This window comes from Pan troglodytes, chromosome 9 (assembly GCF_028858775.2).
Source record: "Pan troglodytes isolate AG18354 chromosome 9, NHGRI_mPanTro3-v2.0_pri, whole genome shotgun sequence".
In the NCBI taxonomy this organism is placed as follows: Eukaryota; Metazoa; Chordata; class Mammalia; order Primates; family Hominidae; genus Pan; species Pan troglodytes.
The window spans coordinates 105336202-105362086 of record NC_072407.2 but is presented as its reverse complement, the minus strand read 5'-3'; the positions used below and the strand labels follow the sequence as shown (position 1 = coordinate 105362086).

The 25885-nt window shown below is 35.5% G+C and overlaps 1 protein-coding gene across 4 annotated transcripts in view; it reads right to left on the bottom strand.

Moving 5' to 3' along the window:
• The window catches only part of DYNC2H1 (dynein cytoplasmic 2 heavy chain 1), a 374133-nt gene that overhangs the window by 168370 nt on the left and 179878 nt on the right, over positions 1-25885 (bottom strand). For 3 of the 4 annotated variants that reach the window (XM_063784470.1, XM_063784471.1, XM_063784472.1), the window contains 4 exons: positions 11121-11281; positions 9654-9779; positions 6536-6646; positions 2351-2506 (listed from right to left, as the gene is read on the bottom strand). In XM_063784470.1, the coding sequence (XP_063640540.1) occupies positions 2351-2506; positions 6536-6646; positions 9654-9779; positions 11121-11281 (554 nt within the window). Of the gene's footprint in view, positions 1-2350; positions 2507-6535; positions 6647-9653; positions 9780-11120; positions 11282-25885 lie in introns of those variants that run through there. The other variant, XM_063784473.1, reaches the window with a different exon arrangement.

Below are 25885 nucleotides of genomic sequence, written 5' to 3'. Positions count from 1 at the left end.
ATATGTTTAAATTAGGCATTAAATAGACACTGATACTTAACAATGTCAAACATATTGTTTTAAAAAGCAAGGTACAGAGCTGTGCTTGTAATATGCTACCTACTGTTTGAGTTATAAAGAACATAAATGCATATATAAATAAAATATGTTTGTATATTTATACATTCTCTTTGAAGCACAAACAAGAAATGGTTAATAGTGGACCCTCTCAGAATAGAAAGTGGGTGGCAGGGAAGTAAGTAGGGAGGAACCTAACTTTTCATTACAAACCATTTTATATCTTTTTTATTTATACCATGTGCCTATATAACTTAATAAACAATAAAATCTAAATTTTTAATGTAACTTTTCTCAATAAATGTAAATCACCATCAGTATTGTTCATCTATCATTCAGGATTAATTGATATATTAGGCTAAGGACAGAGGTCAGAGAAGTCAGGAAAAAAAAGATTTACAGGAAGATGTACCTACCCATTTTGGAACTCTACTTTTTAGGTGTGATTCTTTGAGCAAGTTAACTATGATCAATGAGTCCTCCCCATAAGTGTGGTATACATATTATAAGAAACAACACAATGCTATTATTGTTTACTATTTCATCTGTTTGACAAATGTTTATTGGCAGGCTACAAATCAGACACTGTGTTAAGCATTAAACATACACTATTTCATTTGATGCCCACAATAAAGGTAAATATGATTGTTACTCTCGTTCTACAGTTGAGGAAACTGACGCTTTTGGGGGTTAAAACAGTTTACCCAAGTTATCACTGCAAGGAAACTCTCGAGTCAGGACTCAAATGCAAGTCTGTCTAGCTCCAGAACCTATGCTCTTGTTTTGACATGGCACTGAAACAGAGAGGTTAAAAGGGGAGCAGCATGAGGGGGGAAGTTTGAGGAGAGATTTTCCTCAACAGAAGTGGACCAAGTTGAAAAAAGAGGATGGGAAAAATTTAAAGATGGAAGAGTGATGCAATTTACAGCTGAGAGAAGCATTTGGCAAGAAGAATTGACCATTAGTACCAGATATGACTGCCATGGCAATGGAAAAAATGCAGTTTATTGATTGTGATGACGATAACAGATAGAGAGCCTTTGGTGAGAAAGAGTAGATAGATTCAAGACCTTAAAAAAGCCCAGCATGACTGAAGTATGGAATGCAAGTGACACAAAGGGCCTGAGAGGAGGCTGAAGACATAGGTGGGTCTTTTCTTCTGGACTATGGTAAGGCATATCTTTTCCCTAAGTACAATAAAAAGCCACTTGATAAATTTTAAGCAAAGTAATAACCAAACTCATATATTAGAAAGATAATTCTGGTTGCTAAATGCAAAAAGTAGGAAGAACAGTTGGAAGACAAATTCAGAAAGTAGTACAGGTGAGAGGTGGTGAGGCTTAAGACGGTGAACTACACATATTTAAATTATATTTTGGAAGTAGAATTAACAATACTTGATGATGGATTGGATAGGGAAGCTAAGAAACACAACATATCAAGAACAGCTCCTGAGTTTATAGACTGAGGAAGTAGACAGATACCAATGGCTTTTATTGGGAAGAACTGACTGGTATGGGGAATACAAGTTTTGAAGTTTGAGACATCTAGGCAATATAAACTATAAAAATGATACCTAACACTCATTGAGGGCTTATAATGGGTCACAAATTGTTCTTAATACTTTAATACAATGAGATGTGAAGTAGTTAGCTATATACAGTCTAGAAGATTAGCAGAAAAGATCAAATTAAGGATATAAATTTAAGTCATGAGCCAAATTATTATGTAAATACGTAAATATGTAAACCTAGCTATTTATACTACAATTTTTTTTTTTTTTTTTGAGGCAGAGTCTCTCTCTGTCGCCCAGGCTGGAATGCAATGGCGTGATCTCAGCTCACTGCAACCTCTGCCTCCTGGGTTCAAGCAATTCTTCTACCTCAGCCTCCCAAGTAGCTGGAACTACAGGTGTGTGCCACCACTTTTTTTTTTTTTTTTTTTTTGAGATGGAGTTTTGCTCTTGTTGCCCAGGCTGGAGTGCAATGGCACAATCTCAGCTCACCACAACCTCCGCCTCCTGGGTTCAAGCGATTCTCCTGCCTCAGCCTCCAGAGTAGCTGGACTTATAGGCATGCGCCACCATGCCCAGCTAATTTTGTATTTTTAGTAGAGATGGGGTTTCCCCATGTTGGTCAGGCTGGTCTCAAACTCCGGACCTCAGGTGATCCGCCCACCTTGGCCTCCCACAGTACTGGGATTACAGGCATGAGCCACCATGCCTGGCCACAAAAATATTTTAACATACAAAAATATAAAGCTTAGAATGTACTCAAGACATGTTCTTACTTACCTGAGGAATAAAGTTTCTTCTTTCTTGACATGCAGCATGAAACCATGCAAGACTGAAGAGAGCATGAGCTCGATGTATATTATCTTTTTTGCTAATTTGCTCAGGAGTCCAAGACTCATAAGTACGCATTAAATTCTTCTTTAAACCTGGAGGTGACTAGAAAAAAATCAACAGACATCCTATTGCTAAAATCCTACAAGTAAAATATATTAGATTTTAACATATTTAAGAACATAATTTAAAGAAAATTTTTCACTGCTTACCAGGTTTGAGTTAAATCATTATGTTACTTCAAAATGTACATAAAACTAGTTTTAAATTGCTTATATCTAACAGTTCATCTCAAATATAAATACAGAATAATTATTCAAATTTAAAAATCTATACAATAATATTCAAAATAACCAAATAAGTTTTATAGGATGATTGAGAGGTTTTTTTTTTCCCACTGACACTAAATCACTACTTATAATACTAATGTGATATTGATTGTTATGGGACAGGTATTTGAGTTTATTACACCAGCTTTCCCTTACTAGTTGCTATTTGAATTTCCATGAGGAATTCAACATACCATTTACATAGAATGTCAACTAATGTTCCTTGTGCATTAGTCCAGATTTAAAGTATTACCTAACATTGCTAGGTTCATAGACACAAAAATCCAGGAAGTGAAATTATATATCAGACTAGTATAAAATCTTTAAAAATGTTCATCCATATGTATCATATCTGTCATTATTTTTTAAATTATCAAAATGATAACTTTTCAAGTTCATGGAAAAATAGCAAAACAACCCCCTCGAAAAGAATTCTAATATTAAAAAATATACAATGTGGGTTTTTCTGTCCAAGTTATTCTAATTAGCTTGTTTTAAAAATAAAATATTTCTTCCAAAATGGTTTCTAACATAAAAATAATAAATTCAGGGCAATACTTTAAGAATGCCTACTACAAAAATTAGTCATCCCCTTTGAAATCCTTTTCATTGTTATTTCTTAAGTAAAACGACTTTCTTCTTTAAAAAGTGGCTGGGTATGGTGGCTCACGCTTGTAATCCCAGCACTTAGGGAAGCTGAGGCGGGTGGATCACTTGAGGTCAGGAGTTCGAGACCAGCCTGGCCAACATGGTGAAACCCGCCTCTACTAAAAATACAAAAAATAAATAAAAAATTAGCCAGGTGTGGTGGTGCACACTTGTAATCGCAGCTGCTCAGCAGGATGAGGCAGGATAATTGCCTGAACCCAGGAGGCAGAGGTTGCAGTGAGCCAAGATTACAAGGATTACACCATTGTTCTCCAGCCTGGGCACAGAGCAAGACTCAGTCTCAAAAAAAAAAAAAAAAAAAGAAAATACACTGCTGAAGTATTAAGTACCTATCAAATTTACACTTTTTTAATGAAAGCTTTTATGTTTATGAAACATTTACAAAAACTACCATAGATAAGGCCAAATTTCTGCACACTACTCAATAAAACATGACATTAATAGGAAACCAACCACTTAGAGTTTTTAAAAAGGCACTACACTAAAGATCATACAAATTAATAAATCCTGTACAGTTACATAGAAAATCACATATAAGTACAGACTGAAAAATAAATGAAACAAAAACACTAATATGCCAAAATTATGAAATAAAGCCAAAGACATATTAAGCTGCAAATTCAGACTTAGAACAATTTCAGTATGAATACAAGCAAATACAAAACAACCATTCAACTCAAGAAATCAGGAAGAAGAAAACGAGAAAAAATCTAAAGACAGCATTAGAAAGAAAAACAGAAAAAAGAAGAAAATTCGGTGAAATGAAAAGAATAAGAAAAAGCAAATTCGTAAGTATAGCAACAGTTACTTGGAAAAACAATTTTTTAAACAACTCTGACAACTAATCGAAAAAGAAAAAAATAATGAAGTGAATTTAACAATTTTAAAAAATAATATATGCCCATATTATATATATGCACATACATATAATCATTTTGAACATCTCAATGAACTACACAGATAGTCTAAGCTAAGATAGTTAAAATTTCCTATAGTGATTCAAGAAATAAAAAAATTCACTAATAATTGAAATCAAATTGAAAATTCCCATAAAAATATAATCAAATTACCTCTTAACAAGATCCCAGAAAAGGTTACACATTAAAACATTCAAGGAACAGTTTACCTGGTATAATAATACCCCCTTATCGAAATATTTACTGAATTCCTCTTACTTGGCCTTGAATTACATGCTAAGTTCAAAAATGCAAGCAAAAAAAAAAATACCCCCTACCCTCATGGCTCATGCAATCCAGTCCTAGAATATAGATTAGTAGAATTGTATAGTGGGATTGTAGCTGGAGAAGATTCTGGGAAAGTTCTTTCTTACTAGACCTTATAATCATTCAATTAAAATATTTCTAATATTAAATCATCTTTGCATTTCTGGATTAATGCTTATCCTTCTTTTTTTCCTTAAATGAAACTAACACCTTCAGATGAAAAAGAGCAGTACTGATCTAAAATAACAGGTAGGACCAGGCATGGTGGCTCATGCCTGTAATCCCAGCATTTTGGGAAGCCAAGACAAGAGAATTGCTTGAGCCTAAGGAGTTCAGGACCAGCCTCGGCAACATAGTTAGGCCTCGTCTCTCAAAAAAAGAAAAAAAAAAAGAAAAGAAATAAAAAAATTAGCTGGGTGTGGTGAAGCAGCTGTAGTTCCACCTACTCAGAAAGCTGAGGTGGGAGGATTGCTTGAGCCCAGCAGGTCGAGACTGCAGTGAGCTGTGATAGCATCACTGCACTCCAGCCTGGGTAACAGAGCGAGACCCTATCTCAAAAAAAAAAAAAAAAAAAAATAGCATGCAGTTACAAACACTAATAAAATGAAAGTTTTAATAGTTTGCTATTTCATTTATGACTTTGACAAATCACAAAATATCATTACAAACACAATTTTAGCTATATAAGGTTTGGGTTGGATCTACCTAGCATTACATATTAGAGAGATACAAGGATGGATGGACATAAGGATAGAAGGAAGGCAGGCAGGTTGGGAACAATCAACAGAGTGAAAAGCAATCTATAGAATGGGAGAGAATATTTGCAAACCATACATCTGATAAGATACTAAGCAATTAGTATCCAGAATATATAATGAACTATTAATACAACTCAACAGCAAAAAATTAAATAATTTTAAAAATGGGCAAAGAATTTGAAAAGACATTTCTCCGAATAAGATATATAAATGTCCAAACATATGAAAGATGCTCAACATTACTCATTACCAGGGAAATGCAAATCAAAACCACAAACAGACATCACCTCACACCCACTCAGACGACCACTATTAAACACACACACTCGGAGAAAAGTGTTGGTGAGGATGTGGACAAATTGTTCAGTGCTAGTGGGAATGTAAAACGATGTAGCCACTATGAAAAACAGTATGAAGTTCCATCAAAAACTTAAAAATAGAATCACCATATGATGCAGCAATCCCACTTCTGGCTACATATCCAAAATAATTGAAAGCAGAATCTTGAAGAGATATGTGCTCACCAGTGTTCACTGTATTATTCACAACAGCCAAGAAGTCAAAGACCTAAATGTCCACTGATGGATTAATGGATAAAGAAAATGTGGTATATATATACAATGAAATATTATTCTATCTTAAGAAAGGAAATCCTGCCATATGCTAAAACATGGATGAACCTTGAGGACATTATGTTAAGTGAAATAACAAAAAGATAATCCATGATTTTACTAAATGAGGTAGCTAAAGCAGTCAAACTCTTAGAAAGTAAAATGGTGGTTGCCAGAGGATAGGGCAAAATGAAGAGTTGCTCTTCAATGGTCATAGAGTTTCAATTTTGCAAGATAAAAAAAGTTCTACAGATCTACTGCACAACAAGGTGCATATTGCACTATACACTTAAAAATGGTTACGAGAGTAAATGTCATGTTATGTGTTTCTTACCACAATAAAAACAAAAAACATAAGTATGAAATAAAATTGGAAAAGATTTAAATGTATTTTATATCATCTTATGCTATTACCTATGTATACCTCATCTAAATGTAAAAAGAAGTTGTGTGTTCTGTATAATAGTTGTTTACAAAGTTTTAGAAGTCATGTATAGATTACTGCTTTCATACAACTGGTGATCCAAGTTTTAAATCTTCTTACCTCATATGTTATCTTCAGACTTGACTGTAGTAAAATAGGAGTAAAGTTGGGATGAACTTCTGCAGTGAGCCAAAGACGAAAGGTATCTTTAGGTTGAAGAGTATTCAATTCCTTGTTTACAAAACCAATGATAAAAATTTACTTAAATACATACGAAAATTTCTCTTTTACATTACATTATTAGTAACTATTTTTAATTAAAACTTTTGTGACATTCTGATATATTTCTTAATGCTCTGGTTATATTTCCTTTAAATTTTTTTCTTTTCTATTACTAGCTCAGTGTAATGAATAAGAATCACCATCTAAAGTCATGTTGACTGGCTTGAAATTCATACTTTGCCACTAATCTGCTATGTGACCTTGGTCTCTTTGACTTATTCCATCTCTAAACAAGGATAATAATAGTACCTATCACATAGAATTGTGTAAGACACTAAAACAGTGCCTAATACATGGTAAGTTCAAAGTAAGTGTTAGCTATAATTGCTATGCCTAAACTACCAGCCTTCTTAAGGTCTTTAGATTCTCACTGCTTTAATTCATGCTTCTACAGAGTTATATAATGATATTAATTCCCTTATTTACAATTTTTAGTAGCACCTTATGGCCTATAATATAAATTCAAAACTTCACCATACAAATTCATCTGCCCATGCTTCTCATACTGTGGGCTTTAGTCATTTATCCAGACTCTTATGACTATCTTTACTCATCATATTTCCTCTGCCTATTATTCTCTTTGTAATCTGACAAATTATTACTTATCTGTCAAAATATAATTTAAATATTATGTCTTAGTGGAATATCTTCTCCAACTCTTCACTACCACAATCCCAACCAGATTTAATGACCCATGTCATTTTGTAAATTTTTCCCATAGTATTCCTCATCCCACAATATAGTTATTAATGTGATCTGTCTCTTCTAAATTAAGTTCCCAGAGAGCAGGTACAAATTCTGTAGGTAACCAGAACCTGGCACAATTTCTGGCTTTTTCTTGTACTCAGCAAGTATTTGTAAATTTAATAAATGAATAAATAAATGACAGAATAAATTTTGATAACTCTAAAAGAGAATGAAGTCTAAAAATTATTTTAATATAATTGATGTTTAACACTAACATTCATTTAATATCACGTGAAATGTAGAGTTAAGATGACAAAAAAAATGACAAAAGAATGGCCCTAAAAACATTGTGCTTGCTTAAAATTATAAAGGATAAAATGTATTTACACCTCATAACTTTAAAATGTAAAGTTTATATAAAACTTTGCTTTGGGTTAGCAAATCTAAAAAAATTTAAAAGGTAAAAGAAACAATACATTGTGATATAGTTGGATTTATAGCTGGATATAGTTGGATTTACAGTAAATTTATAAATTTATATCCAATCAATCCATCCAAACTAATAGAAAAGCAAATAATAATCAGTTATTTAAAAAATTATATAATATTATGTACTGTTTCTACGAGTTCCAATTAAGATGTGCTTTCAAGATAATAACTCTAATTACATTTTACATAGATTAGTAGCTATCAATCAACTGTTTGACACAGAAAGCAGTACAAGTATTTGCCAGTCTTTTTTACATATCTTAAAACATACATGATTTATCAGGCTAGGCGTGATGGCTCACGCCTGCAATCCCAGCACTTTGGGAAGCTGAGGCAGGCGGATCACTTGAGGCCAGGAGTTCGAGACCAGCCTGGCCAACATGGCAAAACCCTGTCTCTAATAAAAATACAAAAATCAGCCAGGCGTGGTGATGCATGCCTGTAATTGCAGCTACTTGGGAGGCTGAGGCACGAGAATCATTTGAACTTGGGAGGTGGAGGTTGCAGTGAGCCAAAATTGTGCCACTGCACTCCAGCCTGGGTAATAGAGCAAGATTCTGTCTCAAAAAAACCCAAAACAAAACATACATGATTTATCAGACATAAATTTTATATTTTTACACATTAGTAATTTTTACAGAAAGCCATAATAGAATTACATGAATATTCATAGTCCGAAATCTGTATCTTCTCTTGATTACAAGTAATGAATCATGAATCACCATGGTCCATCAACTCATTCACTCACTCATTAACTTACTCATCAAAAATTTACTGACTCTCTATTTGTGGAAGTGTGTAGTTGCCAATTAATTAGGACTGCAGAGATTTTTAATACCTCACACCTAGGGCAGGACCTCCCTCAATTTACTCTATTCTGTTTGTTTCTATTCTATATAACACTGCCAGAAAAAAATAAATTAATTAATTAATTACTAACTTCTCTGTTAAGGACCTCCTTTGGCTCTCTAAGTCCCAGGACAAAAATTCCAAAATGTTCTGCATGGTTCTCAGGGTATTCCATAACCTAGCTCTTTCCTAGTCATCTAATTCAATTTCCCCACGCTTCCCTGCCTGGCCCGTCTAGTACTATCAAGGACATCTCTTCATTCCTTGTACTAGGGGTGGACATCCCCAACACTATCTCTACTTGTGCTGATGGAATTAAAATCATGATATCCTTTCTTTGCCTATACTTAGCAAAATCCTATTTGACTTTCAAGGAATATCTCTTTAGAATCATCTTTAACTACCCAAGACCCTACTCATCTTTCTTAAATAAGCACTAGAATAAAATCCAGGTTTGCATGTAAAGCCTATCCAGTGACTTGTCCTGTCTTAAGATTATTTTTCTCCTGAGTCCATTTGAGATAAATGAAACATTTGCTTCAGTTTATTCTCTAGCTTCCTTAGCACCTAGGAAGTTAGGCAGTTCCCTCTGACACCCCACTATGTCTCTTCTCCCAATACAGATCAACAGAATAAGAGCAAAAAAAGAAACTCATGGTATAAATATGTCTTCTAAGTTTCCCTGTCAATCTTCATTAAAAATGTCTTGGCTTCTCTTATATGCCTTTAAAAAAAGATTTTTATAGACTTTCTATTAATGTCTTATTTTGCAGAATTGTACATATTTATGAAATATTTAAATTTAAAATTTCTCAAATATTACTTTTTAAATCATCATAAATAATGCATGACATTTTAATACTGATGTCCCTTGGAGATTACTAAGTTGAGTATAATAGATATTATTTGTACCACATTTATCTGAATCTACCTTTTCCAGAACTGGCAGCCAAGATACCACAAGATGTAAGTTCTTCAAACAGAGCCAGTCTCCGTTGCGGGCACATTCTTTTAGCATTTGAATTGCTAAATCAGCTTGACCTTGACCCATGGCAACCTACAAAAGCAAAAAAACAAACAAAATTTAAAAAACAGATCTGCTAACATGTTGTAATATAACAGTATGAGATTCAATAATAGTAATCCCTAAACCTTCCTAACTGGCTTTAATAATAAATTTGGAAGAAGAATCAAACTAATACCAGAAATTAATCTTCGTTAAATAATTAAAAGCTTATATGAATAGTTTAACCTTCCTGCCAAAATCACTAGTAACAGGTACAATCTGTAGAGCTCCCCTTCCTAAGATCCCTCACTGATAACTGAATATTGACCTAATGTATAAACTAATCTACTCTAACTATGATTGACTGGAACTCTCTAGACTTAGTGCAAAACCTGCACACCTGAGCCTAACAGCGCTGCTATTTTGCTATCTTTCATTTATATTTTTCTTCGTAGAATTTTTACTTTTCAATTTTTGGTTGCTATGAAGTATTCAGTTGTTTAAAAAATCATTATTAATTATTTTCCCTGTGAAAAAGATGTATTCACTTCTTAAAAATTGAGAGTGAATTAATACATTTCATTTTCAAATTTACATGCAAATTGAAAAAAAGGCACCCCGAACAAACAAAAGTTCCTACCTCAGGGAAAAAAAAATGGCATTACAATGAATACATTTTACTCAAGATTTTCTGTATTTCTTTCAGGTCAGGTAAATAAAGTGTAAATAAACATTACTGTGATTTATTATAAAAGCATCCAAGTAAAATTTTAAAAATAATTCTCAAAATGGTAGCAAATGTATGAATTTCCTATAACTGCTTTAAGAAATTACAACAGATTTAGTGCCTTAAATTACCATCAGACTTCTGGCGGCCAGAAGTTTCACTGGTCTAAAGTCAAGGGTCTGAGTTTGAAAACAAAGGCACTACTATAGGGCTATGTTCTTTCTAAAGGCTCTAAAAGATAATTCTTCCCTTGTTTTTTCCAGTTTCTGAAAGCCACCTACATTTCTTTCCTTATGGCCCGTTCCTCCATCTTCAAAGCCAGTAGCACAGCACCTTCTCACTCCTCTGACCTCTACTTACATCAACATATCTCCTAGCTGCACTCTCGACTCACCTGCCTCCCTCTTATAAAAAACCTTTGTGATTTTATATTGGGTCCACCTGGCTAATCCAGGCTACTCTTCCCATCTGAAGATCCTCAATTACATCAGCAAAGTTCATTTTGCCATGGAAAATAACATATCCACAGTTCTGAGGATTAGGACATAGACACTTTTGGGGGCATTATTTGGCTTATCACAACAAAAAGTGTCCATTTGACCAATATCATCAAGTGTGGGAACAGCAATAGCAAAAACAAAAACAGCGGGACAATATGTACTTACCTGGTGATAACACTCTCCGCTTCTTTCAGCATTAGCTAGTTCTTGAAGTTCCTGAGAAGGATCAGCACCCGGAGAAATAATTATCAAGATGGGTTCAATTTCCAGTGTCTCTTTGTATAAACGTTTGAGATTTAGAGGCAGTGGGGACACCTCTTTCAGTCCTAAAATATATATTTTAAAAATTAAAAATAAAAGCAGTATGCATTATTAAAAAGTTTATTAAATCTAATTATATGATATATAATAGAGAATACCCAGGTGAGTTGTAATCTCATAATACATTAAAGTTTTACTACTCTAAAATAATATACTAGTAATAGCCAACATCTGTTTTATGCTTAAGGTGCCGGGCATTTTTCTAAATGTTTTCCACGTATGATATCATCTTCTTATTACAATGCTAGGAGGTAGGTACCCTGATTACCACATTTAACATCTGTATTGTAAATTGAGACCACAATACAGGCCTGTAGCTGTACTGTAAATTGAGACCACAATGCAAGAGAAGACTGAACCCAACCATCAATCTATATATCTCATTAGTACAATACAATTCATTAACTGATATGATAGTTGAGTGCCTACTCTGTATCACGCTTATAGGGAATCAGATTTCTCATGATCTGAGTAAATGATTTCACTGGCATGATACAGGCCAAAAAGTTATTTCTTATGCCCATGTGTTATGGGGAAAAAAAGTTGTATGGAGAGTGAAAAGAATGCTTCATTTAAGACAGAAGTACACAGCTGTCAGTTTATATTTGTTAGCCAAATGACTCTATGCAAATCATTAAAATGCACTGTGCCTCAGTTTCCTCAATTGCAAAACAAGGATAAAGCAATCCACAGGTACTCTGGAAGCAAAATAAGTAAAATAATTGTAACAAATTCTATTTATTCATCACCTACTGAATACTAAGCATTATACTGGGTAGTTTATTTAAATGATATATAAACCATACAATGATCCTGAGAAACAAATATCACTATATTAATTTTATAGGTAAGAAAACTAATACTCAAAGAAATTGATTATCTTGCCAAAGGGCACCCAGCTGCCACCATTAACTATATTTAAACAATTCATCTGTGATTTTTCTGCTCTGTAGCCCTTCACAAACTATAAAGTCCTATTCAGATAAGATATTATAATTTTGCTATTATATTTAAATCTCTTCTGCTAAAACTTGAAAGTTTCCATTATTAATATATTTCATAAAGGCCAAACTGAAAAGGCTCATGTCAATTAATAATTTAAAATATATTTGTTTGAATTGAGCTAAAATGAGTGTTACACAGGAGTTTAAAAATAAATGAAAAATTAGGAGAATGTAACTGAATGAGTACATGGGCAAGAAGGGCTTCCATATATTCTCAAAAATAGAAGTGAATAGACAAGACTGCACCTCAGATATGGACATCCTTAAAGAATTAAGAATAGTAAACACTTTAAAATATAAATTCTGTGTTATCATGATGAGTCAAAAGAGACAATTCTAGATAGCCAACCTGAAAAGGTACATTTCACACCTAAAGCAGCACCCTCGTCTATTCTTCACAACAACTACCCATAATGCTAAGAATTTCCAAAGGCAGAAATATTCCTAATAACAGGTGAAATTTACTCCAAGAGCCACTTAAAATTGATGAATTGCTTTTAGAGGCATATTTTATAAATTTTCTTTTTAACTAAGTTTAAATTGCTAACAACTATTCAATTGTTAGCAATTTAAATTTAGCAATAAAGAATTCTTACGTACTTGCAATGCAGTAAGAAATATTTCCATTGATTCAAGCATTCACTTATTTATTCATTAACTCAATAAACATCTAGGCCAATTAAATATATTGTCTGATTTAAGAAAGTGTATCAAAAGTCTTAAAAATGTACATGGCCTTGATCAGTAATTAAAATTAGAATAACTTAAGAAACAATTCAGGATATGGACGCAGAAGCATGTACAAGGGCTTTTCATTGTAGCTGTTGATATTAGCTAAAAACTGGTAGAAAGAAACTGAGTTTCTAACAGGAGTCTGAGTAATTTCTGATAGCCATACATTAAAACTGAAGTTACAAACATGTTGAGGTAAAAGATAATTTACAGAAAAATCAGACCATTCAAGAGATTTGGCAATAATTCCAGATTGTAATGTATACACTTCTATGTGCATAAAAAGAAAGCAAAGGCATACATAGAAACATTAACAATGATTAGTGCTAATGATGGAATACCAGGTGTTTCTCGTTTTCTTTTCATGTCTATGCATTTTCTGATACTCCTGTAATTACTATGTATTATACAATAAAAATGTCAAAATATATATAAAATATTTACATTTGAAATAACTACTTACTGACTTAAGTGTGTTTTATTTGGAAAATATATGCCAATACAAAAACTGTCTAAAAAAGCTAAAATGCAGATTACCATACCACTTGCTTATTTAACCAATGTACACTGTAAACTTCATGAGGGCAAGAATCATACTGAATCTTTCACTACTTTATTATCCAGAGCCTAGTAAATTCAATTATAACTTTTAATTTTAAAATCCCACAGGATATAAATATATGTCCATTAATTCATTTTACACAATATTTCAAAGCAATAAAACATTTTGAGTTGGAGAAAAAAATCATGAAAAATACCTCGCCATTTAATATAACACAGGTGACATTCATGTCACTTGGAATTATATGTTAGCCATCCTGCCCACAAAACTCCAGCAAAATTTCTGTTGCACTTTAAGTGAACTGAGTATACTGGTTTTATCAATCCAAATAATTCTGATTCATGATACCATCAGAAACATCAATATGAATCATTCAAAACTAATATAGTTAGAGAGCCAAAAATAATAATTGCACTGTGAATTATCATGTAAAACTATTTGGAAATCACTGGAACTTTATATTCTGACCATAATTTAAAAAATAAATACAGCACTTCCTTCAAAAAAATAAGAATAAGACAAACGAATAACTTAAACCTTTATTGTTTTTTATTTTATGCAAATACAATACTGAGATAATAAAAAAGAAACAACTTGCAGTTCAAAAAGGAACAAATTGACTCCCGTACTTTGCAGGTACCTGAGTAAAGAAAGTGGCAAATTATCAAAACTATTATACACAGTAAGTATAATAGATTCATTCTTTTTCATTCCTCTCATCCTCCATAACAAAGAGCTGATAAGTATCAGATGTATAAAATTACCTTTCTTTTATGAGAAAAAAATTGTAAAAATGTACCACAAACATCAATAAAAAGAGGAAAATCAACAGCCACTACCTAACCCAATATATATGAACCAATTAAATGGGAAACTGCACTTTAGAAATGGAATAGTACTGAGCCCTAGAAACAAGTAAAAATGTCAAATATATTGTGGTAGGCAGAATTCTAAAGATACCTCTTTCAAGAATCCTAAGCCCTGGTTATTCAATCAAAAACTAAACTAAGTACTGCTGTGAAGGGACTTTGCAAATGTAACTAAGGTCATGAACCTAAAAGTAAGAAGATTATCCTGTGTTATTCAGGTGGGCCAAGCTAATCAATTGACCCCTTAAAAGCGGAGCAGTTTCTCTTGTTAGAGTCAAAGAAGTGTAGCAGAAAAGAGAAACAGGAGTGATATGAAGCATGCAAAGGAATCGATCTGCTAATGCTGGCTTTAAGGATGGAGGAAGGCTAGATACCAACTGGCATCTAAAAGCTGAGAATGACACCAAAAGACAGAAAGAAAATGGGGACCTCACTCCTAAAACTGAATAGGGCTGAACCTGAATGAGTTTGGAAGTGGATTTTCCCCAGGGCTTCCAAAACTTGGAGCAAAGAAACCTGGGGAGCCCATCAGGTTTCTGACCTGCAGAAGATGATAACTGGGCATTGTTTAAACCTGATAAATTTCTAGCAGCAACAGAAAATGAATGCACATATCCTTATGTCTTTCTTTCTTTTAGACACAAACTTGATAAGACAGATTGAGCTATGAAAGCAGGGTGCATGGGATGGGATGATGCCATAAGAGGTACAGAACTGTAAAACTAGGAAAGATGCATAGTTCAAAAATAACTTTTGGATGAAGAACCTTTAAAAATTTCTGGTTACTGTAGTTATTGTAGCACTGTATGGGGACATGTCTCTTTACATTTCCAATACCTCAATACACATAGTATAATATACTCCTCATGATAGTCATTTTAAGTCAAAATTATATCAGAATTACAGAAGTAAGAATACTTGCATCTGGTCACTACCATTTCTAAAAAGTAATGTAGTAGATTTTGCCAGCACATAAGTCTTGCTTTGTAGAATCATATTAAACAGGCATCCCTAAAAGCTTTGAGGACTGCTATGCTAATTTAAATATTCAAATCAATACTACTTTCATAAATACATCTTTTTAACTTACTATTTTAAGGTTTACAGATTATAAAAAATTGCTAAAACTTAATAAAGATCTTTCCATATGAATGATGCTTGAGAAATTACATTTAAAATCAAAGCTCTAAAATTTGATTAAAAAGAGGGAAGTGCCTGTTGTTCTCCAGTAATTTGAATTTTTAAAACGTATTCCTGAAATAAAAACTCCAATTTTACATTAAAACAATTTAATAAAGCTACCTGACCAAATACAAAGTCATACAGCCATACAATAGTAAACATAATTTTTGCTTAGAAATAGTATGATTTTAAGTGTATTAAACTTTCAAAGCATCTGAATATACAAATAATATGAGGTTTTTAATTAATGCCATTAAACCTTGAATGTCATTTGACCTGGAGATGAAATAGTACCATAAGTATTTCAAAGAGTTGATGGGGAGTCAAACTATAAAATCAGTAAGAAAGGTTATGTGCAATGTGGCACAAAAACTGTATATTAAAGACTAAATGGGTAGGAAAAAAAAACCTCTCTTAAGAACCTCTCTGAAAAGTGTCCTGTTTTATTTTAACATGCATTTGAGCAATAGGAACAGCAAGTGCAAAGGTTCTGATATTCTAGAAACATACTTAGAGCAGTAAAAAAACAAGAAAAAGACTATTACATTGGTAAAGAACTGAGCAAGGGTCAAGAGTGGTTAGGAGATAAGATCTGAGGGTAAGACCTTGTAGGACATTATAAGGATTCTGAAGAAGATGAGATGTCACATTCCATCAGAAGAGTTGGAGCAGAGAAGTGATATGATCTAATTTATATTTCAAAAGGCACTTAGCAGCTATGTTGAGGATAGACTTAAAGGGGGGAAGGATAGAAGCCTGAATGGTAATAATCTCGCTTATATAAAAGTGGCTTAAACAAAGTGGTAGAAAGTCCTAAAGGTCTGAGAAGTGACTGGATTCTGGATATACTCTAAAGATAGAAACAACAAATAAAAGGTATGGCAGCAATTGAGAGCTGATGATAGCTTGTATTAGGTTGGTACTAATAAAGCAAACAAAATGAATTCAGAGTAAGTTTTAGGGTTGAAACCAAAAGAATTTGATGGTAGATTGAGTATAGAAAGAAACAAAAGAGAGGAAAGAATTACATGAGCTGCATAATGACTTTTCAATCAATGATGGACCATGTATACCATGGTTGTTCCATAAGATTATAATGCTGTATTTTTACTGTATCTTTTCTATATTTAGAGACACAAATACCTACCACTGTATTACAATTGCCTATAGCATTCAGTACAGTAACATGCTGCACGGGTTTGTAGCCTAAGAGCAATAAGTTATACTACATAGCCTAGGTGTGTCTGAGGGTGTACAATCAAGGTTTACGTACACTCTATGATATTCACACAATGAAACTGCCTGACACATTTCTTATAATGCATCCCCACTGCTAAACAACACGACTGTACTTTTGTTAAACACTGTTAAACTGTTAAACAACTGTTTAACAACACATGACTGTACTTTTGTTAAACAACACTGCTAAACTGTTAACTGTTTAACAACACATGACTGTACTTTTGGGGTTTTGGATTAAACAACTGAGTAGATGCTAGTATAAAAAAATCAAAAGTTCTGTACTGATCACATTAAATTTGAGACATTTATTTTTGATGTTTTTCATATAAAAACATCAAATAAGCATTAAATACACAAGCTTAGAATTCCAGGGCTGGAAATAAGAGATATAAGCATCAGTAATTTAAGAATGATATTTAAATCCAGGGATTGGGTAAGGTCACCTACAGAGAGAATGTGTAATAATGAAAGGATAAAACCCAGGGTAAAACTATAGTAAAAAAGAAAAGTACTCTAACACTTAGAAGACATGCAGACAAGAAGCCAGTAAAGGAAAGTAAAAAGGAACAGCCTAAGAGGGTTGGGGAATGAAAAAAGAAACATAACAATCAAGAGAAGAATGTGTTCTAGAAAGAAATGGACAATTTTGAGTTTAGAAAGAAGTAAAAAATAGGATAGTGGCTAGAAAAGGGTCTGAGACCAAGGGAGGTATTTTTAAGACAGAAGATAGTAAAATATATTTGTATGCTAAAAAAAAAGATCCAGCAAAGAAGGTGAAATTCGTGATGTGGGAGAAGATGATAATGGCAGAAATGAAGAAGAAAACAGCAAATGAGTTGAGCTTTGATTACAGCAAAGACATTCATTCATAGTAAGAGAAAGGAAAGCAGAATGAGTATGAGTACTAAGGCAAATGGCAGATGTGTTGATGGGAAATGAAGAATTTTAGTCCTATTGCTTCTATCTTCTCAAAAATGCTAGTAAAAGCCTACTTCAATAAACTAATTTTAGTGCTAAATACAGGGACAACTGTTTTCCATATTCTTAGATGTGTATTATACAGTTATTACTCACCATGTGTATCCAAATTTGGGAACATGTTAATTGTTCCAGTAACAAGATAAAGTATTTTCAAAAGCATTTCCAAACATGGACACCAGCATCTTTTTTTCCAACTACTTCAGTCTTTAGACTCAACAGTTAAGAAGGAGGCAGAGCAAGATGGCCAAATAGAATCCTCCAGCAATTGTCCCCTGCAGGAACATCAAATTGAACAACTATCCATGCAAGAAAATACCTTCATACAAACCAAAAAATCTAGTGAGTGATCACAGCAGCTGATTTCAATAGACTCACAAGTAAAGAGGCATTGAAGAGAGTGAGAAGAACAGTCTTGGATTGCCTATACCACTCCTACCCCAACCACAGGCAGCACAGCACAGAGAGAATCTGTGTGCATAGGGGAGGAAAGTGAAGTGAGTGTGACTTTGCATTGGAACTCAGTGTGGTCCTGTCACTGAGCGGAACACAATACTGTTACAGGAATCAGGAGGACCAGAGAGACCTTGGAGTAAAGCAGGAAGATTTTATCGAGGGCACTCAGACCCAGTGGATTAACATCCTGAGACTGGGCCCAGAACAAAGATAGCTCTTGACCTTTATACACCCTTCAAAAAGGGAGTGAGGTAACTTGAAGCAGGATTACAGTGGTGTGAAAGCAAGGATAGAGAGGCAGAACAAAGGCAGTTGATCAAATTGTGACAGGTGCATAACTCAGAATTACACATGACCCTTGCTATTCAGCACAGATGGCTGTTATCTAGGTTTTGCTCTAGTGTCTTGCACGGGCTTATTTCATAACCTTCACTATGGTGCCCAGGTGGCTGTAGCTCAGGCCTTCTCAGATGGCTCATGACCTTCATTGTACCACTTAGATAAAACAGAACACTTGAAGTTATTACTTACAGAGAACAGGAATCTATAAACTCATACCATAAGAGAAAGAAAAATTTGTTTTTCTCCTCCCTATGTTGAGGGAGTGCTGGGAGAGTCTCCAGAGAACATTCCTTTGTGTCCTAGCTTCGCAGATAGCTGTTTATCGAGGCTTTTCCTGGGTCTGGGCTGTGCCTGTTGCTGCTTCTAGGATAAGTCAGCCTAATACAGGAAAGCTTATTTCTTTTTCTTTTTCTTTCTTTAATTTCCTCCTCATTACCAGGCAGAATTCTACCAGTGCCCATGGAAGGAGCATATACAGCAGCCCTGGGCCAGAGGGAAGTCCTCTGCTTCAGAAGGAGGAAACCAAGTCCCAGTCATCTTCACCACTAGCTAATTAAATGGCCTGAGGGCCCAAATAAATCTGAGTGGCAGTCAGGACACAGTGACTGCAGTCCTTGGGCAAGCCCTGGTGCTATTCTGATGTCCATAGCAGTGGGCTTGGGGTGTGACCCAGTGTAACACCAATTGCAGCAGCCCACAAGAGTACTTGCATCACCACTCCCTCAACTCCAGGCAATGCAGCACGTGGACACGTTCCTTCTCTTTGGAGGAAGGCAAGGGAAGAGTACAGAGGATTATGTCTTGCAAATTGGAAACAAGCCCAGTCACAGGAAAATAAAGCACCAGGAAGATTCCTGAAACCTATGATTCCAGGCCTTTGCTCCTTAGTTGATGTTTCAAGATCCATTCTGGGCCAGAAGGGAACCTGCTGGCTTATAACCTGCTGACTAAAGTAGCCTCAGGCCTTGAATTAACATCAGTGACAGCCAAGCAGTAGTGGTCACAGGCCTTGGGCAAGCCTCAGTACTGTGCTGGTGTGGAAGGCTTGAGGCTTCAGGTATGACTCAGCATGGTGCCAGCTGCGGTGGTCAAGGCAGAGCCCATATCGCCTCTCCCCAAACTCTGGGCAACCCAGCATAGAGAAAGAATCCTTTTGCTTGGGGAAAAGAGAGGAAAGAGAGCAAAAGATTTTGTCTAGGAACCCAGAGAATTCTCCCTTATCTTCCTAAGGTCCACCAAGGCTGTGTTTCTAGGAGTCTGCAAGAGTCATAGAGTTCTTGGGCTTAGGGTTCCCAATAGTGCTAAAACAGCTTTAGTGAAAACAGGCTTAGGTAAAAACACTCAGTCTCCTTTGGATTCCTAGAAAGCCCTCTCAAGAAGAATAGGTAAAAACAAGTCCAGACTCTGAAGACTGGAATAAATATCTAGCTCTTCAATGTCCAGACAATGATGAAGGTCCACAAGCATCAGAAACATCCAAGAAAACATGACCTCAGCAAATGAACTAAATAAGGCACCAGTCACCAATCTTGAAGTAACAGAGATACGTAACCTCTCTGACAAGAAATTCAAAACAGCTGTCTTGAGGAAATGCAATGAACTTTAAGATAACACAGAGAATTAATCAGAATTATATCAGAGAAAAAAATTTTTTGAGACACTCTCACTAGCCCAGGCTGGAGTGCAGTGGTGTAATCTTGGCTCAGTGCAACCTCTGCCTCTCCCAGATTCAAGCAATTCTCCTGCCTCAGCCTCCCAAGTAGCTGGGATTAGAGGCGCCTGCCACCATGCCTGGCTAATTTTTGTGTTTTTAGTACAGATGGGGTTTCACCATGTTGGCCAGGCTGGTGTTGAATTCCTGACCTCAAGTGATCCGCCCAACTCAGCCTCCCAAAGTGCTGAGATTACAGGTGTGAGCCACTGCGCCTGGCCTATATCAGAGAAATTTAATAAAGAGATTCAAATAATTTTATAAAACAATCAATTCCTAGAGCTGAAAAATACAATTAACAAACTGAAAAATGCATCAGTGTCTCAATAACAGAATTTATCAAGCAGAAGAATAAATTAGTGAGTTTGAAAACATGAAAATACAGAGGAGGAAAAAGAAGAATAAAAAGGATGAAGTATGCCTACAAGATCTAAAAAATAACTTCAAAAGGACAAATCTATAAGTTATTGGCCTTGAAGAAGATGTAAAGAAAGAGATCAGGATATAAAGTTTATTCAAAGAAATAATAACAGAGAGCTTGCCTAGCATAGAGAAAGATAAGAATATCCAGGTACAAGACAGCCAAAATCACTAACAGATTCTATCTAAATAAGACTTCTTCAAGGCATATAATAATCACTCTTAAAGGCCAAGGACAAAGAAAAGATTCTAAAAGCAGCAAGACAAAAGAAGCAAATAACATATAAAGAAGCTCCATATGTCTGGCAGCACATTTCTCAGTGGAATCCTCACATGCCAGGAGGGAGGGGGATGACATATCCAGAGTGCTAAAGGCAAAAAAAGCTTCCAACTTAGAATATTATATCCAGCAACATCATTCTTCAAACATAAAAATTAATAAAAACTTTCCCAGGCAAACAAAAGCTAAAAAATGTCACCAACACCAGAACTTTAAAGGGAATTCTTCAATTTAAAAGAAAAGGATTCTCAAGCAACAAGAAATCATCTGAAGGTATAAAAGTCACTGGTAAAAGTAAGTATACAGACAAATACAGAAAATGCTAACACTGTAATTGCGGTGTGTAAGTCACTTGTGTTAGGCATTCTTGTGTTGCTATAAAGAAATACCTGAGATGGGCTAATTTAAAAAGACAAGAGATTTGATTGACTCATGATTCTGCCAGCATGGTACCAGCACATGCTAAGCTTCTGTGGGGGCCTCAAGAGAGCTGTTACTGATGGCAGAAGGCAAAGGAGAAGCAGGCATCTCACATGGTGAGAACAGCAGCTTGCATGTTACATGGCAAAAGCAGGAGCAAGAGAGAGTAGGGAGGGTGGTGCCACATGCTTAAACAACCAGGTCTTGAGAGAACTCACTCACTATTGTGAGGACAGCACCAAGCCACAAGGGATCTGCCCCCATGACTCAAATACCTCCCACCAGGCCCCACCTCCAACACTGGGGATTACAATTCAACATGAGATTTGCTAGGGACGTATATTCGAAGTATATCACCACTCATATCTTTATTATGAAGTCTGAAAGATACCTATCAAAAATACTAACTACAATAAATTGTTAAGAGATAGACAATATAGAAAGATATAAATTGAGACCAAAAAAATCCCCAAAATGGGGGAAAGGGAATTGAGTTTAAGTGTAAATTTTTTCTTTTTGCTTGGTTTGTTTTTCTTTTCTTTTCTTTGTAATCAGAGTTAAGTTGTCATCAGTTTAAAATCCACTGGTTATGTTTTCCTCAAGCCTCATAGTAACCACAAAGGAAAAACTTATAATGTATACACACATAAAAAAAAGCAAGAAGTTAAAATATACTACCAGAGAAGATCACTTATACACAAAGGAAGACAGGAAGAAAGGAAAAAAAAAAAAAAGAAGAAGAAGAAGACACAAAACAACCAGAAAACAAAAAAACAAAATAGCCGTAGTTAGTCCTTTCCTGTAATAGCCAGAGTCCTTTCCTATCAATAATAACTCTGAATATAAATGGACTAAATTCTCCAAGTAAAAGAGAAACAGTGGTTGAATAGATTAAAAATAAGACCCAACTTTATGCTGCCTACAAGAAACTCAGTTCACATATAAAGACTCATATAGACTGAAAATGAAGAGATGGAAAAAGATATTCCATGCAAATGGAAACCAAAAAAGAGTAGAAGTAGCTATACTTATATCAGATAAAAGAGATTTCAAGACAAAAAGTATAGAAAGAGACCAACAAAGTCATTGTATAATGATAAAGAAGTCAATTCAGCAGGAGAACTTAAGAATTGTAAGTATCTATACACCCAACACTGGAGTATCCAGATATAAAGTAAATATTATTAGAGCTAAAGAGAGAGATAGACTCTAATACAATAATAGCAGGGCACTTCAACACTCCACTATAAGCATTAGACAGATCATCCAGATAGAAAATCAACAAAGAAACATTAGACTTAATCTGTACTATAGACCAAATAGACATAACAGACATTTACAGAACATTTTCTCCAACAGCTACAGAATCAAGTTGTATACTTATAACTCTTAAAGGAGTTAGACTACCAAAATGCACTTTAAAAAATTATTTATTTATTTATTTATTGAGATGGAGGCTTGCTCTGTAGCCCAGGCTGGAGTGCAGTGACACGATCTCAGCTCACAGCAACCCTTTGCCTTGTGGGTCAAGCAATTGTCCCACCTCAGCCTCCTGAGTAGCTGGGATTACAGGCGCCTGCCAACACACCCGGATAATTTTTGTATTTTTAGTAGTGACAGGGTTTCACCATGTTGTCCAGGCTGGTCTCAAACTCCCGACCTCAGGTGATCTGCCCACCTTGGCCTCCCAAAGTGCTGGAATTATAGGCATGAGCCACCATGCCCAGCTGCACTTTACAAATTAATAGGTCAGCTATCAAACTATCAATAAATATAAACATTAAAACAGGTTATATGTAGCCTGATTATCATGCATATCTATTGTTTTGTACCAGCATCCCCTCCTTCACTTCTGGTAATAACCACTCCCCCATCCATGGCTGCTTTTGGAGAAATGTAATTCCACATATTTCTGATGTGATTAGTTGCAGAGGTGGATATGTAACCTAAATTCAGTAAATCAGAGTCCTTCTCTAGGATTTTTGATGGTGAAGTTGGGAAGGAAAAGTTATCTCTCTCCTTTCATCATAAGCTTTAAAATATAACTCAGCAAGTTAGTGGTCTTATCAACCAGAATATTATGAACCCTTGAGACTAAGGACAACACACATGCAGAAATTAAAATGAGAGTCTAAAAGCAACACGACAGGAAGAGAGAGACAAAGACACAAAGAAAAAGGGAGAAAGAGAGAGATAGGAGTGGGGGGCAGAGAAACACAGAGACAAACTGCAAGACTGAGACAAAGACAGAGTTTCCTGATATTGTCTGAGTCATGATGTTGTCTAAGTCCAGTTAACCCAAAGGCCAGCCCTATCTCTTCTTTCCTGAGTACTGAATACTTAAACTAATAAATTCCCTTTATTCATTTAAGCGAGTTTAATATGGGTATCTGTCACTTGCAACCAAAAGAAAGGTGGATAATTACTCTGCCAAACATGAGTAAAACTTATATGGTACATAAACATTCTATCAGAGGTGAATAAATAGTGACATTTCCTCCCCCTGCATAAGTAAGCAAAAGCACAGAACATATCCAGACTTATTTCCATATACTCATCATTAACCAACCAGGTGACCAGTCTAAATAGTGACTCAAAATATTTGTGTGCATATGGGTGAGGCAGAAGATAGGCATTATGTGAAAAGCTTGGTTGGTAGGTGTTATGGGTTAAATTGTGTCTCCCCCCAACCCAAAAAAAAGATATGTTGAAGTCTAACCCCTGTCCCTCAAAAGGTTCACCTTTTTGAAAATAGGGCCATTGCAAATAGAATTAGTTAACTTCAAATGAGGTCATACTGGACAAGAGTGTGCCTCAATCCAATATGACTGGTGTCCCTACAAGAACACATCCATATCTCTTCCTAGGTTCTCGTGGTTGCCTAAAAATCTTCAGTGTTCCTTGGCTTGCAGTTGCACAACTTGAATCTGTGCCTTCATAATCACATTATACTCTCCTTGCGTGTCTGTCTTTACATGGATGTCTTCTTGTAAGGACACCAATCATATTGGATTGAGGAACACTCTAGTCCAAATATCGTTACTAAATATAGGATGTCAAATTTAATTCAACATTATATATGGGTTATATCCAACAAAGAGAATCATTTTTCTTTTTTTCTTTGAGATGAGGTCTTGCTCTGCTGTCCACGCTGGGATGTGGTGACAGAATCATAGCTCACTGCAACCTTGAACTCCTGAGTTCAAGAAATCCTCCCACTTCAGCCTCCTGAGTAGCTGGAACTACAGGCACATGCCACCGTGCCTGGCTCATTTTTCAATATTTACTAAAGACAAGGTCTCACTATCCTGCCCAGGCTGGTCTCAAACTACTGGGCTCAAGCAATCCTCCCCCGTCAGCCTCCAAATGTGCTGGGATTACAGGTACTGAAACCACCTTTGCAAATATTATAACTGAGGAAATTATGACAGTGAAAGAGATCAGACCTAACCGACTCCATCTTGCTTCTAGCCTTTAAGCTGACCTTGTTCATTCCTGCATGTAGGCTGAACTATCCTTGGGAAGGAATTTAGCTTATGGTTTTTTAGTGCCCAATGGGTTCACCTTGCCCATTGCCTAGACAGAGTTGATTTACCAAGACAGAGCCGGCTGTGCAGGAGACTGGGGTTTTATTATTACTTAAATCAGCCTCCCTGAGCATTCAGGATCGGAGTTTTTAAAGACGATTTGGTGAGTAGGGGCTTAGGAAGTGGGGAGTGCTGATTGGTCACATTGGAGATGGAATCACAGTGGGGGTGAAGTGAGGTTTTCTTGCTGTCTTCTATTCCTGGGTGGGATCACAGAATTGGTTGAGCCAGATTACCGGACTAGGTTGTGTCAGCTGATCCATCTAGTGCAGGGTCTGCAAAATATCTCAACTACTGATCTTAGGTTTTACAATAGTGATGTTATCCCCAGGAGCCATTTGAAGACGTTCAGACTCTTGCAGCCCGAGGCTGCATGACCCCTAAACCATAATTTTCTTTGTTTATTTTTTTTGAGATTGAGTCTCGCTCTGTTGCCCAGGCTGGAGTGCAGTGGTATGATATCTCCTCATTGCAACCTCCGCCTCCTGGGTTCCAGCATTTCTCCTGCCTCAGCCTCCCGAGGAGCTGGGATTACAGGCACTCGCCACCATGCCTGGCTAATTTTTCTTTTACTTTCTTTTCTTTTCTTTTCTTTTTTTTTTTTTTAGTAGAGACGGGGTTTCACCATGTAGTGCAGGTTGGTCTTGAACTCCTGACCTCAAGTGATCTGCCCGTTTTGGCCTCCCAAAGTGCTGGGATTACAGGCATGAGCCACCACACCCAGTACCTAAACCATAATTTCTAATCTCATAGCGAACCTACTAGTCCTACAAAGGCAGACTTATCCCCAGGCAAGAAGTGGGTCTTTTTGGGAAAGGGCTATT